This window comes from Panthera onca, chromosome C2 (genome assembly GCF_046562875.1).
Source record: "Panthera onca isolate mPanOnc1 chromosome C2, mPanOnc1 haplotype 2, whole genome shotgun sequence".
In the NCBI taxonomy this organism is placed as follows: Eukaryota; Metazoa; Chordata; class Mammalia; order Carnivora; family Felidae; genus Panthera; species Panthera onca.
Window position 1 is genome coordinate 156,591,876 of NC_138347.1, and position 19,527 is coordinate 156,611,402.

Consider the following 19,527-nt stretch of genomic DNA (forward strand, 5'->3'; position numbering starts at 1 on the left):
CAAAGTATGGAAAGAGCCCACATGTCCATCGAGGGATGAATGGATACAGAAGATGTGGTGTGTGTATATATATATATATATATATATATATATATATATATATACATACATACAGTGGAGTATTACTCGGCAATCAAAAAGAATGAAATCTTGCCATTTGCAACTATGTGGATGGAACTGGAGGGTATTATGCTAAGTGAAATTAGTCAGAGAATCAAATGAATTCATTCATATGAGGACTTTAAGAGACAAAACAGGTAAACATAAGGGAAGAGAAAAAAAATAATATAAACACAGGGAGGGGGACAAAACAGAAGAGACTCATATGGAGAACAAACTGAGGGTTACTGGAGGGGTTGTGGGAGGAGGGATGGGCTCAATGGGTCAGGGGCACTAAGGAATCTGCTCCTGAAATCATTGTTGCACTGTATGCTAACTTGGATGTAAATTTTAAAAAATAAAAAAATAAGATAAAAAAAAAACGCTCAGTACATTCTAAAAAACAAATTTCAATAAGCCACGCTAAAGAGAAAGATTTCCATTCTCTCTCTAGAGAAAAAGAGTACAAACAAAACAGAGACAAAAACCAGAAGGATAGCAGGTGTGTTTCAGTTAATAAATTCAAAGTATGCTTTGGAATTTTGTGACGTTTGCGATTATTTTAATCCTTAAAATTCTTAAATTTGTCATGATTTTTTTTTTTTTACTCATTTAAATACACTTTTGGGGCACCTGGCTGGCTCGGTTGGGGGAGCACGTGCCTCTTGATCTTGGGGTTGTGAGTTTGAGCCCCATGTCAGGTGTAGAGATTACTAAAAAATAATAAATTTTAAAAAATACACATTTTTGTTGCCTTATCCAATACCCTTTGTGACATTCGTATCTGACTGTATCGCTTTCTTCACATTCCTTAAGAGGGCATGTGCAATAGCATTAATGTTCTTGGTGATAATATCACCTGTCCATTAAGGAGAGACTGTAGTAGTGATAGCTTACAATGGAGAGAGATCAGGGAGCCAAAAGGGAACTGGAGATTGTTAAAAGTCCAGTTGACTGGAACACAGGTCCCCTTCCAGCCAGGCCACTGAAATGCACGGTGCATGTTTGCAAAGTGCCAGAGTATGACAGAATGGTCCTAGCCATCCCGGCCAGGTGGTCTGTAGAGCAGGGGCCCTCGAACTGCAGCAGAGAGGGGACTGGCGGGTGATGGTGAACAGCTCTAGCGACCATCAATCAGAAGAGCCAGGGAGAGTCAGGAAAAGTGTGGGGGGAGCGTTGCCGGGGTGGAGGGAGGGGCAGAAAGAGGGAGCTAGAAATATAGGAGAATAAAAATGTGAGATCAAATATAAGGTGATGTTTTACATAAAAAAGCACAGTAAATATGTTTTAATATTCGACGATAAGGCATCAAGGGCTCACTATTTCGGAAAGAAAACTATTCTAAAAGTAAACCCACCAGCAACGCCACTGCTGGGTAAATAACCGAAGGAACGGAAAGCAGACTTGAGCAGATACCAGTGCCCTGATGCCCCAGGTAGTATTATTCAAAACAGCCAAAAGATGGGGCGCCTGGGTGGCTCAGTCGATTACTCATCCGACTCTCGGTTTCAGCTCAGGTCATGATATCTCACAGTTCCTGAGTTCAAGCCCTGCATCGGGCTCTGCACTGACAGTGGAGCTTGCTTGGGAGTCTCTCTCTCCTCAGCGCCCCTCCCCTACTCATGCCCACGCATGCGCACTCTCTCTCCTTCGCTCTCAAAATAAATAAACTTTAAAACAAAACAGCCAAAAAAAAGAGGGGGGGCGCTGGGGTGGCTCAGTCAGTTGGGCGTCTGACTTTGGCTCAGGTCATGATCTTGCGGTCTGTGAGTCTGAGCCCGCATCAGGCTCTGTGCTATCAGCTCAGAGCCTGGAGCCTGCTTTGGATTCTGTGCCTCCCTCTCTCTCTGCCCCTCCCCTGCTCACACTCTGTCTCTGTCTGTCTGTCTCTCTCTCTCTCAAAAATAAATAAATAAATAAATAAATAAATAAATACATACATACCAAAAGATGGAAAACAACCCACGTATCCAGCAAGAGACAAATGAGATGAACAGTTAAACAACATGTGGTCTATCCATGCGTGGAATATTACTTAGCCAGAAAAAGGAGTGAAGTTCTGATACACATTACAACATGGAGGAACCATGAAAAAATTATGGTAAGTGAAATAAGTCAGACACAAAAGGAAAATATTGTATGGTTCCATTTCTATGAAATATCGAGGACAGGCAACCTTACAGAGGCTAAAAGTAGAGTAGAGGTTACAGCAGCTGCGAGGAGAGGACACTGGCGAGTCCTTCCTTTTTTTTTGTTTTTTAATTTTTTAATGTTTATTTTTGAGAGACAGAGCGTGAGTGGGGGAGGGGCAGAGAGAGCCCATTTGAGGCAGGCTCCAGACTCTGAGCTGTCGGCACAGAGCCCGACACAGGGCTTGAACTCGCAAGCTGGGAGATCACGACCTGAGCCGAAGTTGGATGCCCAACCGAACCACCCAGGCGCCCCTCTTATTTCTTAATAGTTACAGAGTTTCTGTTTGGGGTGATGAAAAGATTTTGAAAATAGACAGTGGTGATGGTTACACAACATTATGAATGTAATTAAAGCCACTGGATCGATCATACACTTAAAAATGGTTAAAATGGCAAACTTTATGTTCTATATACTTTATCATAATTTTAAAAAGTTAATAATGTAAGATGCCAAAAAACCACTGAATTGCGGACTTTATGTATTTATTTTTTTAAGTGTATTTATTTTGACAGAGAGAGAGAATGAATGGATGCGGGGGAGGGGCAGAGAGATAACCTGGGTTAAATCTACGTACTGGGTACATGGGTGTTTGCAACATTATTTTATACACTTAAAATTGTTGCGAGTATTTCATATTTTAAAGACAAATATATCTAATAACTATATTAAGAAATGAAAGACTCATTTTACGAGTATCTAAAAAAACAGGATATTTGGGAATAAGCATATTAAGGAATGGACAAGGATTATCTTAAGAAAATTTAAAGTAAGACGGACATCAGAAAAGACTTGAAGAGAGGGAGAAGGAACTTTTCTTGGCTAAGACTCCATGTCATAAATTTCACCCCTAATTTGATACACAAATTTAATACAAAATGAGTCAAAATATCAATAGGTTTCCTGGGGTTTTGTTTTGTTTTTTGAAGTTGATAAAATAATACCAAAGCGTATGTGGAAGATAAACTTACAGAGTAGCCAGGGAAATTTTGAAAGACTAAACGTGGAAGACAAGTCCTCCCAGGTGATAATAAAACATAGTACAAATAACAATTAAAGCAGTTTGGTGTTGGGAAAGGAGAAAAAAAATTCAGTAACATAAAAGAATCTGAAAACAGACCCAAATACTTTAACCGGCTGGTAACTTAAGAGATGAATAAAGCTGAATCCCAGCCTCACTCCCAACAGCAAAACTGGCAATTCCACGTACATCGATATTTGAACATAAAACGTGAAGCCATAAAAACTGTAAGCACCCCACAGGAATTTATTTCTACTACTAGGCTAGGGAAGCAGCCATGAGGGGCGCCTGGTTGGCTCTGTCGGTTGAGTGTCCAATTTCAGCTCAGGTCATGATCTCAGTTTGTGGGTTCGAGCCCCGCGTCGGACTCTGTGCTGACAGCTCAGAGCCTGGAGCCTGCTTTGGATTCTGTGTCTCCCTCTCCCTCCACCCCCCCGCCCCTCCCCCACTCACCACTCACACACTCTCTCTCCTTTAAAAATAAACATTAAAGAAAAATTAAAAAAAAAAGAGAGAGAGAGAAGTGAAACATTTGACTATATAATAACTCAGGACTGTTTTTTGCAGGAAAAAAAAAAAACACTGAAGAAACCCCCCAAACTGGTAAAAATGCCACAATAGAACTCTTGCAAATTACACAGAAAACAAATAGGCAGAGAAACGGGGAAGGAACCCGCACAGGTAGTACACAGAAGAAACACAGGTACAATTTGTACATGAAATGCCATGCACATGGCCACCTTTTCACTGGTGACATTCCGTTCGCATGCTGTCACCCCGGATGTCCCACATGGCCGTCCTATCACCTTGAAGTCTTCACTCCAGCTTTACCTTCTCAAGGAAGCCTTATATATACCAAACAGCTAAAACCATACCTGGCATATAGAGAGAATTGCCAAACATTTGCGGAATTACTTGTGAATAAACAAACAATGTGGGTCAAGTCAAATAGTGTCTAATACAATTACAATGCCTCATGGGATTTTTTAAAAGAAAGGATGAAAATACATCAACTCTAAACCTAAGGGCACTAAAAAACATGGCGTTAATAAAACATGTAAGTCACAAGGGATGTAACTGGGCTTGATGTGAGACACAGTGCCGGGTGGCTCAGTCGGTTGAGCGACTGGCTTCGGCTCAGGTCATGATCTCGTGGTGTGTGAATGTGAGCCCCGCGTCGGGCTCTGTGCCGACCGCTCAGAGCCTGGAGCCCGCTTCGGATTCTGTCTTCCTCACTCTCTGCGCCTCTCTTGCTTGCGCTCTGTCTCCCTCTGTCCTCAAAAATAAACATCAAAAATTCTTAAAAAAAAAAAAAGGTGAACAAATAGATTACTGTCAAGTAAGACAGTTGAAAATAATCAATGTATATCAAGAATCATAATGAATGAGCATAAATGAATGTACCAATTAGAAGACAAAAAAATGTTTAAACTAGATTTTTCAACAATCCAGTTATATCTTGTTAACGAGGGACATGTTAAAAAAAAAGATATTCAAAGGTTGAAATTAAAGTATTGTGAAAGATATAGCAGTAAATATTAACCGAAAAAATGCATTAGTATCAGACAAAAAAAAACTTGAAGGTAAAAAGCATTATTAGAGATACAGGGCTACGTACATGATGATACTAAATAAATGATACTGAAAGATTTCATTCTCAATTTGCATTCCTAATTCTAATACACACAAAGAGAAACACAATCCTTTAACAAATAATAGAATACATGGATAAAAAGCCAGGAAGGATATCAAAGATATCAGCAGCACCATTAATAAGCTTAACCTAAGGAACACGTATATAGATGATATCCAACAATTATAAAACATATAGTCTTGAGGCGCCTGGGTGGCTCAGTCGGTTAAGCGTCTGACTTCGGCTCAGGTCATGATCTCATGGTTCATGAGTTCAAGCCCTGAGTCAGGCCCTGTGCAGACAGCTCAGAGCCTGGAGTCTGCTTCAGATTCTGTGTCTCCCCCTCTCTCTGCCCCTCTCCTGCTCACATTCTGTCTCTCTCTCTCTTTAATATAAACATTAAAAAATTTTTAAAAACATAGTCTTTTTTTAAAAAAAATTTTTATTCTTTTATTTTAGAAAGAGAGCATGCGAGCAGGGGAGAGGGACAGAGGGAGAGACAGAGAGAATCCTAAGCAGGTTCCATGCTCAGTGTGGAGCCCAACATGGCCCTCAATCCACGACCCTGGGATCATGACCTGAGCAGAAATCAAGAGTTGCTCGAACGACTGAGCCAGCCAGGCGCCCCCTAAACATACAGTCTTTTCAAGAACACATGGAACATTGACTCATATTGATACATGCCAGGCTCCAGGACTCGGTTTGACATATTTCAAGGGATTCACATCATACAGACCATGTTCTCTACCCAGAATGCAAATATGTTATAAACCAACAAATTATAAAAATAATTATGTTAATAATTGCTACTTCTGAATGACTTCTGAACATTTCTACGGCCAAAGAGAAAACCAAACAGGCATTATTAGAAGCAAACTATAGTAAGTATGTTACATATCAACACTTAGAAGAAGGAGCTATAGAGGAACCTGAAGGAAATACATAACCTTGAATATTTATATTAGGAGAGAAGAAAGGCTGAATTACAAAGCTAAGTTTCAAATAAAGGAAGGAAATGCCAAAGAGAGGCACAAGGAGCTTTGAAACAGAACGAACATACAAGAGAGAACTGGGGAGTCATCGCTATGAACTCTGCGAAGACGAAACTCATAGTAAAAAGTAGCGAGCGCAACATTTCAACCGTAAATCTGAAAATTCAGGCGAAGTGGGCAAATTCTTAGAGGGGTTAAGTATTGATCACATTTTTCAATGTGCTTAAAGTACTTCACAAGATGAATTTGTACACGTAGGCTTAAATTGAGACTAAGGCATCCTTAAACCAAAAAAAGGTCCATACCATTTATAGGCAGAAAACCTTTTGTTTTTTAACTTCAAAACTCAGGTGACAGAGCAGAAAAATTGTGGTTTTGTTTTTTTTTTTTTTTACACCCACAGCAGAGACAGGAAACCCCACCTGGGTGCTTTAGATGCCTCAAAAGGTCACAACTGTTAGCAGGACTGAGCGTTCAGCTGGCAGGCCAAACGGAAGTGGCACTTACTTGCCCCAGATGAAGAACGGAGGCGCTGTTGATAGCTCACCTTTGCACCATGCTTCACAAAGCCTGCGGATTTTCTCTCCTACGTGCTTCAGCTACTTACGTGGACACACATCTTCTTCCCTTCAGCACAAACAGTTGGAACGGCCACCAGTTGTTGGACAACACACGTGCCAGGCCTATACTGGATGCCTTATGGATGGTCTTTTTTGTGTTTTACTGTTTATTTATTTTTGAGAGAGAGCGCAAGCAGAGGAGAAGAGAGAGAGGCGGGGGGACAGAGGATTCCAAGCAGGCTCCGCGCTGACAGCAGCAGACTCGAACTCACGAACCTCAAGAACGTGACCTGAGCCGGAGTCGGCCACTCGACAGACTGAGCCGCCCAGGGGCCCCACAGACGTCCTTTTCGATCCTTATGATGCAATGAGGTGCTGTTGTCCCAGTTTCACAAAGAATAGACGAGTGAAGTAACGTGCTCACAGGCTCACTCTTAATCAGGTGGGGGTCAAGACCCAAGGCCAACCAAATCCACCTGAGGCCTCCCCTCCATACACCCTTTTAAGCACAAGGGCTCCAGGGACTCATCTACAGAGCACAACGCATCCAAAGCAGGCTGCATCCAAGCCCCACTCACCGCGGCCCGGACCAGGCACCCACCTTCCGGATAACGTCCCGCAGAGCAAAATACTTGTCAGTGAGGTCCCCTGCCTCGCTCAGTGGGGCGTCATAGTCGTAGCTGGTAGGCTGTGGTTGGTAGGGGATGTTGGCCCCTGGAAGACAAAAACATGCCACCGTTAACTACTGAGGGCCCTCCCCGCCGGGACAAGTTCTTTGGGATTTCTGGGCTCAGGGTTGTTGTCGGGGGAGAACATAAAGGGCACATTAGAACCCGCTGTCAAATGACACAGAGGTGGCCCTGAGGAGGCAAGGTTTAGAGAAACACGCTTCTTCCAGCAGGTGGCCCTTCCCTTCACAAGCACCTTAGAGCCTATAAGGCACCGTCCCTGCCCATTCGCCCAGCAAGAGCCCTCAGCGGGGACCCCAGCAGATGTCACCACCGCTGAACCAGCAGGGAGCTGAAGCTCCCACAAAATGAGGTCAGTGTCTCAAAGGAGTCACAGCAGGCTTCTGGCATGACCCACGTCTGCGATCGTTCCCATGCCCTCGGACACCACACGGGAGATGACTGCAGACACACATTACCCCACGGAGTCAAGCGTAACCATGAGGCCTCTAACGCCTGTGTGGTCAGAGGACCTGCGGTGTCTTCTCCCGGCCCCTTCAGGAGCAAGTCACGCCCTCACTCCCCCAGCTCCCGGGACGGCCGGCTGCTGACAGCTCTCAGATGCGCCCTCTGCTCTCGGGCCTCTGCTGGGCCACCTGCCAAGGTTCTGGCCCTCGGGGGACAGCCCATGTGCAACGAGTGACCACGAGGGCTCAAAAACCCAGCCCCTGGTGTCCCAGCTCCAGAGCTCTCTCTAGAACCAGCCGAGCCACTCCAGAATTCCCTCCCGGCTCAACTTCTTCCTCTGCCCAGGGCCACCACCCACACCCTCTGAAGGTGCTGCTCCTGGAACATGCCCCAAGGACCTCCTGCTGGGGAATCACAGTCCGTTTCCCAGGGAACGAAACCCGCCACAGAGACCAATGAACACTGATCATACTGTGTACGCAAAGACTAGAAAGGTAAAGGGCCTTGCAAGTATTGTTCCAGGGGTACGGTCTGGACCAGTGGGCCCCAGCCTTGTCACAGATGATGTTCACAGGCAGGAGACTGGGTGCACTAGTGGGTAGCGGGCCTGTGCTACTACGTGGAAAACGTACCCGTGCAACATGGGGAGCCTGTTCAGATTCCTAAGCCCCACCGCACCGGGGATTCTGAGTCAGCAGGTCTTGGGTGGGACCTGAGACTCTGCCTTCCTTTAAAAATTTTTTTTTAACGTTTATTTATTTTTGAGAGAGAGAGAGAGAGAGAGAGAGAGAGAGCGCGCGCGCGCACGCACAAGTGGGGGAGGGGCAGAGAGAGCGGAGACACAGAATCGGAAGCAGGCTCCAGGCTCCGAGCCATCAGCACAGAGCCCAGTGCAGGGCTCAAACTCACGAACTGTGAGACGAAGTCAGACGCTCAACCGACTAAGCCGGGGTCTCTAACAGGCTCCCAGGTGATGCTGATGCTGGCGCCTGTGGACTAGTAAGGCTCTGTGCCAGGCCTTTCTCTTCTACTCCTGAGAGCATTTTGCAACCAATGGTGTGAGAATAAAGCTGCTTTAGGATCATCTCATACCATATCTAACCGTTAAGCAAGGAGGCACAAAGTCTGACAGTTCACCTGTGACTTAGTAAGAACTCCTTGGTCTGATCCCACAGCCCGTGAATGATGGCACCACCTTGGGGGATCCTACTGGACCTTGGGGGATCCTACTGGTGGGGGAGCTGACAGATGAGCTGGGCCAAGGCTCAGGTCACCCCCCAACACCGTTTCATTAGTTCTCTCTGCACAAGATCTACATGTCTGAGGGACTGGGACCACTTAAGCAACCGAACTGACCCAGTCCTTCCTTTACCTCGCTTTTTCTTGACTGGAGGCAGTGGCCTGCCCACAGATCCACCTGCCTGTGGGGATACATACATTAAAGCACATCCTTTGCTGTGAGATGCAAAGAAACATAAAACCACATCCCTTGTTGCAAGGAGCTCATCTCCTTTGTGGCCCCTCTCCTACCTCTAATGTGGCAGTCACCTTCCCCACCTTCCTATTTATATGAGTGGCACCACACCAGGTGCCTGCCCCTCGAGCTTACGCTTCAGAGCTCACTCCCACAGCTGAGCTCAATCAGTGGTCACCAAGTTGAACCGAACAAATGTGACTCCCAGAGACAAAATCACAGGCCAAGGGAAGCCAGGCACGGAAGCTGGCCAGTGGGTCAAAGGATGGACTGAAAAACAAAGTCCTTGCTCTGGTTTCACCCACAGAATCTTTCTCTGGATGCCCTCAGACCACCCCAGGGCAGGGTCGGAGAGAAAGCACGCTAACTCAAGCGTCCTCTGCCCGTGGTAGGGAGTGCAAGGTGGGAAGGCAAACGAAACGGCAAGGCTCACCGCTCCGCAACTCTGCACGTCGCGTGAGAAGTCCAGGATGGCCTGGGTCCCGCAGGAGGCCTCACAGATGGGGATGCATGCAGGCAGAGTGGGGTGCACACCCGTGCACGGACAGGTGCATCCCCCGTGGGCAGGACGGGCAGTGAGCTCCCTGCCAGGGGCCTTCCCTCTCACGGCGCTCCTCTGGGATCTGGCCTGAGGACCGGCCACAAAGAAGCACACACTGGCCCTCCCCCACGTCCCCAAGGAGACCAAGCACTAGGGCAGGTCAGAGAGGCCCACAAACATGGGAGGGGCTGGTTTGGGAGCTGGTGCAAGGGCTTTGGGATGCAAGAGGTGGTCCAAAGGGCAGTGGCCAGCTTTCCAAGGCCCAAGTTCGAGTCCTATCCCCTGCCAGCTGAACGGGAAACCTGTGGACTTTTTTTTGCACCCTGCTTTTCTGATCTGTAAAATGGGTCCATAATCTCTGGCCTAGATGAGACTGCTATGAGAACTGAGAAAACAGAGGCAGAAGAGAGACTTGTTATTTATTATAGGGTCAGGAGCAAGGCAAGGGATTGAAGACAACTTCCATTTTCTGAGTGGTCGTTTTTATAGATCTAAATTTTCAAAAAAGAAGAATGTATCATTTTATGTAAAATAGTACAAGATAAAAAAAATTGTATCATGAGCTACAAAGTTCCCCCCAAATATCAGTCTTCATTCCTGGACTGGATGCTTGGTACCATTCCACGAATGGAAAGCAGGTGGAATCCTTATCTACTGAATGAAAAAGGTGCCACAAAATCTTAACTGTTTCTAGTGAGAAGATGGGCACACAGACATGATCTAAAACTTCAATTGGCATACGGTGATCTTTTAAGAAGTGACATCTGAGTTTTGCAGTATCTCCCTTCTTGCCTCTAATAACAGTGATGATATTAGTGACACTAATGATGTTAGTTACTAGTAACAGTAACACTTGTAGGCAAGGCCTGCCAGCCCATCCCACCTCGCACAGAAGAGAGCTGTTCATTAGGGACAGATCCTGGGAGGTTCAGGCCAAATTAAGCTTCCAAAACTCAGCACTGGGGGGCATCCTCAGTGATTCAGAGAGAAAGGGCAGCTGCGGAGAGGGGTGAGGAAAGAGCCTGAGAAAAAGGCTAATATAGCATGACTTGCCTGCAAAAATCAATGGCAGTGAAGAGAATTTCTCATAGTTTTTCCTGATAAAAAGGGAGAGACCATCCAGGAATGGGAAAGGGTACAGCCACTTTGAAAACAGTATAGCAGCTCCTCAAACTCTGATCTTAAAAGTTAGTTACCCTATTATCCAGCAAACGCCCTCTTAGGTACACGCCCAAAAGACTGAAACGGGGATTCAAATGAATACTTACATGTTAACGTTCATAGCAACATTATTTATAATGGCCAGAACGTGGTAACAACTCAAATACCCATCAATTTGACATCTGGATAAACAAGATGTTGTATATCCGGGCAACAGAATATTATTTATCAGTAAAAAAACTAAAGTACGGATCCTACAACATGGATGGACCTTGAAAAGATTCATCTTTTCAACCTGCCTAAGGGGCAGAAATGAAACACAAAGCCGACGACATATCATATGATTCTATTTATAAGCAACGCCCAGAATAGGGAAATTCACAACGACAGAGAGTATAGACTCATGGTTGCTAAGGGCCGGGAGGAGAGAGAGTGGGGAGTTTCTCCGATAAGGGGTTTCTTTTTGGGGTAGTGAAAATGTTTTGGAACTAGGTGGTGGTAATGGGTATGCAACTTTGTGATATGCGAAGCACCACTAAACTGTGACTCATAAAATTGTGAGTTTTATGGTATGTGAATTATATCTCAACAAAACAAAATGTTTAAAAAAAAATAAGAAAAGAAAAGAAAATAGATCACAGCAGAATACATGAACGAGTAAGCTATAGCCAGAGACTATGGGACCTACCCAGCTACCTTGTTTAAAACAATAAGGTTTCTGGGGGGCACCTGGGGGCGCAGTCAGTTCAGCATCCGATTCGGCTTAGGTCATGATCTCGCAGTTTGTGAGTTCAAGCCCCGCATCAGGCTCTGTGCTGTCAGCTTGGAGCCTGGAGCCCACTTCAGATTCTGTGTCTCTCTCTCTGCCCCTTCCCGGCTTGTTCTCTGTCTCTCTCAAAAATAAATAAACGTTAAAAAAAATTTTTTTTTAAAGAATAAGATTTCTGGGGCATCTGTCTGGCTTGGTCAGAAGAGCATGCGTCTCTTGATCTTGGGGCTGCGAGTTGGAGCCCCATTACTAAAAAAAAAAATAAGTAAACTTGAAAATAAATAAATAAACAATAGGCTTTCTAAGCGGACAAGTTCTGTTCCTTAAGAAAAAATTATCGTGATTTTAAAAATTATGTAGGCAGTTCTTATATATTAGGAAATTGCTATATATTAGAAAATAAAAGTTGTCTATAGGCACTCCCTACCCCCAAATCAAGCCCCAGAAACATTCTAGCATAAGCTTCCATAAACACATTAAATTGCTCTTACCATTCCAATAAGCGAAATTGGTCCCACCTATAAACATGTACCTGCAAGGAAACAAGAGAACAGACATACTTAACTACGAGCCCATAGCTATGGAGGGTGCCCTCCCTTCCAGAAATTACCACTCACAAGTTCACATTCGCCCCATGGGCAAGTACGTCATGGAGGGAGGAAGCTACCACTTCAGTCCTCACTGTTGAGTGAGGCTGGCCCCAGTGGTCTAACCAGCCAGTATAGAATTCAGAATTCACCTAAAAAGAGGAAAGGACAGGGAGCTCAGGACAGACTCATGACCTTCAGACGTTGGCACTTCTCTAGAACCATCACCCTATCTACCCCACCGAGCGATGGGCAGAGCGGGCCGTGTACGTGTACTGCTTAGCCCAGAGCTGGGGGACCAATGAGGGTCACTGCCCAAACTCAGTTTTTAGGTGCCAACAATACAGGTATTCCTGAAAAGCTGTACCCGCAACAAAATTTTGTTAGCCAGCCCCCAGTTTGAACAAGGCAGGAAATTTTGGTGGGCAAAAGAATCCGATGGCAAAATATTTTCACCAAACTGTCAGATCTAAGTTCACCCGTTGTGTCCATCTGGATTTTCAGATCACAGGTTGACTTTAGCTGAGGCGGACCTGCCCGAGTATTCTGCGAAGCAAACCCCAGGCACTTCACGGCTCTCTAGAGCACGCCCCTGCCACGCCCTTCCTTCTGGAGAAGGAAGAAGAAACCTGGACGTGTTCTGGGGCTGCCTGTGTCAGGGCTTGGGAAACAGCTCCATCCAGTCTGTGAACACAGGTTCTGCACTGCTCAGAGACCGTGTTCAGGAAAGGCTGTGTGCACGGGCGGGGGGCAGCCTGGCCGGCTGCACAGAAGGCACAGGACCCCAGCCCTCAAACTGTGCCGAGAAACAAGGGTGACGACTACGGACAAGGGAGAAGCTGAAGGGCTGTGTGGACCTGCCCGGACGTTCCTGTCGCCTCCTCCTCCTGGCTGCCTCTGCGGCATGCCAGAAAGCCCCCGAACTCAGCCTGTGCTCCCCAGGATGCCTGTCGGAAATGCCGACGCTCGGGCCCCACGCGGGCCCTGCGTCTTACCCAGATTCCTCCGCGACTCACACGCACACTAAAGACGGAGAAGCTCTGTCGCAAAGAGCTCTCAAGAAACACAGACCTGAACTCAGACGCTGGCCCTGGCCCTCGCCAGCTGTACGGCCCCGGCTAAGTGACGCGTTCCCTGAGCCTCGGTGAAAATGGAGAAAACGACACCCCCTGTGAGAGGGGCCATCAGTGCCGAGCGGGAGGGAGCACGAAAGAGCGCGGAGCCCGAGTCATGGCAGGGCAGGCACATCTGTCCCCACTGTGTTCCACGCCACTGCTGTCACTGCGCCCAGAGGGCCACGGGCCCCCGGTCCCATCCAGCCGCGGACTCCGCAGCCGGAAAAGGCAAGGACCTACCCCCTTAGTTACTGCAAGCAACCTCGCCTCAACCCGCAGCTCACCCCCCGTTCTTACCAACGGTCCTCTGGGCTCGCTCTTTCTCTGGATCTGGAAAGCAGCGGTGATGTTGGCATCTGGAAGTTACGAGACGGAGAAGAAAGGTCAGTCGTGGGAATGATAAGTCAAGTAAAAAGAGTCCCGCACAGACCTTTAGCCCGAGGCCCTGCCTGCCCTTGGCCCACAGGGGGCCCGGAACATCCCCCAGCCAGCTTCAGGCTGGACTCACACCATCCATCCGAAGGATGTGTGGGGATCACGGAACGTTACTTCTTCTCAGAGCAGGTCCCTATGGTCTTTCCTGACCGCCTTGTCTCAGGAGATCACGTCACAGGCTCGTCTTCTCCACCTGGGCTTCCCCGCACGTTTTGCGTCCTTCTCTCTCCACAGAGAGGCCCATCTGGTTGACCGAGATGCTCCCTACAGGATGGGGCTTGCTTTGAAGACACCTCCTTGCAGCCTCCACGGCACCCCCCACACACATGATAATGCCCCAGCTACGTGCCAGGCCATTAACAAAGCAAAGGGAGAGATGTGGTCTCATTGTCTTTTTATGCCTGAGCCACGGCGCATACGCTGATTTTGAATCTGTACATCGTCAGCCACTCCAGGCCACTTGCTCTTAAGTTCTCCTTCTAAAATACTCCATTAAGACGCCCGTGTGTGGGCTTGCTCCCTCTGTCTCCTTTCCCCCTCTGAACGGGACGAACCTCTCCCCACGGAGGCCGTGGGCTGCCTTCCTGCAGTGAACGAACAAGCACGAACCGTATTTCTCTAACCGGAGCAGAGGGTACGCTGGCCCCGAACTTCACGACCCACTTCCCACAGCAGGTACCCGGCGTGGAAATGACACCAGCCAAGACCTCGAAATAACCCCTTGCCCCCTGTAAGGCCAGGCCTCAGGAGAGGACGTGCTGGTCAAGAGTGGAATCTCATTTACTCATGGCTGTAAATGTCTCACCATTAAGCACCGGGTGGCATTCAGATCTTTCAGTTCTGTTCTCGTGAGCCTCGCCCTGTGACCTCACCCTGGACGCTGCCCCGCCCCACACACGTGAATGAAGCGGCCACAAGCCCCCGTGCCCCACATACACTGGCCTCACGTTGGTCTGTCTTCGACCCACAGCCGGAGCCACTGTGCTCTCACCCCACATGCACATCAGCCCTACAGCAAAGTCAGAATAACCTTCAAACTGTTTCTCCCGACACAAGGATGCCGTGCTTTTCATCACTGTGATGGGAAGTGTGCCAGGGCAGGAGGAAACCAGAGTGCCGCTTCCTGTGCAGCTCTTTGTAGACGAGTTATTTCATCACCAAACACTCTGAGCAACGCCTCATGTTTCTAGAAACACTTCATTCACTTAAAACCAGCTCTTTTCTTTTCTGCGAATGTAGAAGGAGCTCTTTAAAAATGCAACTTCAGGGGCGCCCGGGGGGCTCAGTCGCTGGGGCGTTCGACTCTCGGTTTCGGCTCAGGTCACGGTCTCACGGTTTGTGGGATCGAGCCTTGCGTCGGGCTCTGTGCTGACAGCACGGAACCTGCTTGGGATTCTCTCTCTCTGCCCCTCCCCCGGCTCGTGCGCGTTCTCTCAAAATACGTAAAATAAACTTTAAAAATTATTTTTTTTTTTTAAATTTTTTTTTTTTTTTAACGTTTATTTATTTTTGAGACAGAGAGAGAGCATGAACAGGGGAGGGGCAGAGAGAGAGGGAGACACAGAATCGGAAGCAGGCTCCAGGCTCTGAGCCATCGGCCCAGAGCCCGACGCGGGGCTCGAACTCACGTACCGTGAGATCGTGACCTGAGCTGAAGTCGGACGCTTAACCGACTGAGCCACCCAGGCGCCCCTAAAAATTATTTTAAAAATAATACATAAAAAAGGCAACTTCAGCCTTCCACACATCCTTCTCAAGAGAAAGTCAGTGCTGGTCGTGCCGTGGGGGTGGAGCCTCTTACACTGTCAGGAAGGCAGCGGGGCCTTCATGCTGCTTGAAGGGCAGGTCTTTTGTGGGGGGAGGGGAGGTTGACATTTATTTTGAAATAATTTCAACCTTACACAAGAGTTGTGAGAAGAGAACAAAGAACCCGAATTCCCAAAGGACCGAGATTCCTCAGTCGTTAACATTTTGCCACATTTGTTTTATCAGTTTCTCTCTCTCTCTCTCTCTCTCTCTCTCTCTCTCTCTCAGTACAGTTACTTTTCTCTGAACCATTTGTGAATAAGTTGCAGGCATGATGGCCCTTTACCCCTAAATACTTCAGGATACATTCCCGGAAGAGCATGAGCATTCTTCAAATAGACACAACACGATTATTTAAAAAACGGGGGAGGGGGCGCCTGGGTGGCGCAGTCGGTTAAGCGTCCGACTTCAGCCAGGTCACGATCTCGCGGTCCGCGAGTTCGAGCCCCGCGTCAGGCTCTGGGCTGATGGCTCGGAGCCTGGAGCCTGTTTCCGATTCTGTATCTCCCTCTCTCTCTGCCCCTCCCCCGTTCATGCTCTGTCTCTCTCTGTCCCAAAAATAAAAAAAAAAAATAAATAAAAAAAAAAAAATAAAAAACGGGGGAGGTTAACATGCAAACAATCCTGTTATCTAATCTACAGATTTGATTCAAAAAATGCAATTGTCCGGGAATGGCCTTCTTAGCACAGATAGACGGAAAGCGGGCAAATCCGGTCCGGGGTCCCCTTCAGGAGCATACACTGCCTGTGGGTGTCCTGTCCTTCATGACAGCTGCTCCCTTAACGCTTGTCACGGCCGGGAGCCTGCGGGCCGCGCCGGCCGCCCCGGAATCGCACTCGCTGGGCCTCCTGCAGCTGACACGGCCCTAACCGGTGAGGCAAGGCCTTTTTGCAGCATCTCCCCGACGGCCCGCGGCCCGCAAGGGTCACGATGTTGAGTTCCACGGAAAGACCACGCTCGTGTAGGGAGGCTCCCCGCATTCCAGGGCGGGGCCACCCACCCGGTAGCCGACCTGGAGGACGAGCGCACGGCCACCGCCGGGGGGCGGGGCGGAGCTCCTAGCAGCTCCCGCCCTAAGGGCCCATCGGCCTCACTCAAATAACTAACGCGAGCCACAGGGGGGCGCTTCACTACTGACTCCGTTTGATCCGTCGGGGAGCATTTGGGAAATCTCACTCAACGTACCCACTGCAAACGCGCGGCCCGGGGTGCCGGCCGGCGCCCACCGCCCACCGCCCGAGCCCGCGCGGCCTGGGCGCGGCTCTAACACCGACCTGGGCCGAAGTCCACGGTGGCGTAGATGCCCTGCAGCGCCCCGCACTGCAGGAACTTCTCGTGCGCCCCGTCGGTGGTGAACAGAAGCACGTCACCGCCCAGGTGGTCGCGGAAGCGCCGCTGCAGGAAGCGCAGGTAGTCGTAGTCACAGGTGAAGTAGCTGCCGTATTCGTTTTCAACCTGCAAGTTAACCAAGGGGCGGGGCGGGGTCAGGAGATCCCGACCGAGTCCTTCGAGGCAGGCTTGAGCCCCTGCCCAACCACTGCCAAAGCTCGACCGTTGCCCAAGTCCTCGCATCTTCCAAAGGGCAACTCCGCACGAAAACACCGCCCCTACCTCCCGCTCCACCAAAATAAGAAAGACAAAACCACCGTGTCAGATTTTGGATTGTAGTGCTCTACCCTATACTGGGTAATAGATCCTTCAAACGTGACATAAACAACACCTTCCCACGGTAGAAATATTAGACAGTGTGGGGAAATGCAAAGAAACTAGAAAGACCGTGTGTTAATCCCATTACTCAGAGATAACTGCTATGGGCATTCTGGCTCAGCCTTCGAGATTCACACACACGCACACCCTAGATATACGGAATAAAGCACAGTGACTTCTGTTCTTAAAACTGGTATGATACACGCACCAGCTATAACACTGGCTTCCCACCTTCAACACGCTATGCGAAACGTCCATGGAGGCGACAAGGGCAAGTGCCGGATGAGGACGTACCGCCGTTCGCTCCACCTACTGCCAAACTTTCAGGGCGTTTCTTGTTTTTGTTCTTAGTAACCAATTGGCTCAGTCTGCGTTCAACAGCATCAGTGGTTTTCAACCAGGAGTTATTTTGCCCCCCAGGGAACGTTTCACAAGGTCTGCAGATGCTTTGGGTTGTCACATCTGGAGGGGGAGAGCGTGCGGCTGGCACCCGGTGGGTGGAGGCCAAGGGATGCTACCGGGCCCGCTGCTTGTGAGCCTCCACAACGAAGGATTTTCAGGTGCAGTGAGTGGCACTTGTGCCGAGGGTGGGAAATGCTGCCCTGGGGCACGCGTTCTCCCATTCCCCACGGGGACGCACCCATCGACAGGGCATGCCCCAGAAGGTAAAAATGGATTCTTACAGGAGAAAAGAACACCTTACTCTTTTTTTATATGTAAAGCACAGATATATATACACACACACTTCTACAGTAGATCAGAGGTATTAAAATTTCATGGGCAGGAAATTAGAAAAAAATGTCTACAGGGGCGCCGGGGTGGCTCAGTTGGTTAAGTGTCTGACTTCGGCTCGAGTCATGATCTCACGGTTCGTGGGTTCGAGCCCCGCATCGGGCTCTGTGCCACCAGCTCAGAGCCTGGAGCTGCTCAGGATTCTGTGTGTGTGTCTCTCTCTCTGCCCTTCCCCTGCCCATGTTCTCTCTCTCAAAAAAAAATAAATAAATAAACGTTAAAAAAATTTTAATTAAAAAGATGTCTAAAAAGGCTTTTTAGGGACAATAACGAAAAAGAAGTTAAGAAACATTGCTCTAAGGCCATAAGATGAATGACCTTCAGCTCCACCCAATATATCAAAGAATCTTAGAGGCATGACACTGAGTGAAAGGCACACCCCACTGAGAAATACAGACAGCTGTTACAGAAACTTTTGCGTGCCCAAGTTCTGTCAACCAATGCCAGCTTCCTTCTTTTCTAACCCCTGGGCTTCGGTTCCATTCCAGAACCACTTGGGGGGGGGGGCATGTGAGGTGTACCCACGTGTGGTACGACCTCAGACACGTGGGGAGAAGAGAACGGAGACACAAGTGGTCAGGGAGGAATGTGGACAAAGTGTCAGGAGGGCCTCACAAACGGAGGCACTAACAGGGGTTCTGAGAGTCACATGGACGCCAACAAGCCAACTGGGAAGGCCTCCAGGCAGAGGAGGGCCTACGTGGACAAGAGGCCACCATGAATTTGGTGGCCAGTGCGAAGAATTGTTAATGATATGGAAAAATGCTTATGACCGTAGGCTCAAGCAAGAAGAGTCAGGTAAGAAACTGGGCAGTTTACACTGACTCTGTAAAAAGAAATGTTTTAAAGGCATGGGGAAAAAAATCAAGGAAATCTCCCCAGAACGTAAAGAGCTTTGCTTCTGACTCCAGAAGCAAATTATGGTTTCTCTGTTTTCTTACATCCTTCCATGCTTCCCCACACTTACTTATTTAGTAATCAAGGGGCAAAAGGATTATGGAATTCAAGCGGGGGGAGGTGCGAAGGGCAGAGGCAGAGGAGGCGGCGGCCGGCAGGACCCTGGCAGGACCCACAGTCAAGTTCAGGTCGTCCAAGGGATGCACACAAGAAATGCCCCTCACGCAGCCAATTTTGCTCTCCTCTGCGGAATTCATATCCGATTACACTCCTCGCGGCATGTCGACGACCAAAAGGTACAGGAAAGTTGTGAGCGAAGCTTGAAAGTGACTTGGGAAGAAGCAGAGATTTAAAAACGAGGGAAACCGGAGAAAACCCGAGGTGAAGACAAAGGAAGAAGACCCCTTCGTGCGAAGCCACACTCACCTGCAGCCTTGACATCTTCATGTGGGAAAACGGGCTCCTATAAGCTTCACCAGTACAGACTCAAGACGGGTGGAGGGGCGTTCAGCGCTCCGGGAGCAGTGAGCTGGCCTCTCTCCCCCATGCAGGGTCAGAATGGCCACTGTGGCCAGGTCGGCCTTCTCGCCGCCTCATTCGCCCTACACCTG

The 19,527-nt window shown here is 48.4% G+C and overlaps 1 protein-coding gene across 2 annotated transcripts in view; it reads right to left on the minus strand.

Annotated features, from left to right (window-relative positions):
* GLB1 (galactosidase beta 1) overlaps positions 1–19,527 on the minus strand; it is an 88,373-nt gene that overhangs the window by 39,785 nt on the left and 29,061 nt on the right. For both annotated transcript variants that reach the window (XM_060638141.3, XM_060638140.3), the window contains exons 6-10: positions 16,795–16,975; positions 13,576–13,634; positions 12,194–12,315; positions 12,068–12,108; positions 7,097–7,209 (exon numbers count right to left, since the gene is read on the minus strand). In XM_060638141.3, the coding sequence (XP_060494124.2) occupies positions 7,097–7,209; positions 12,068–12,108; positions 12,194–12,315; positions 13,576–13,634; positions 16,795–16,975 (516 nt within the window). The remainder of the gene's footprint in view (positions 1–7,096; positions 7,210–12,067; positions 12,109–12,193; positions 12,316–13,575; positions 13,635–16,794; positions 16,976–19,527) is intronic.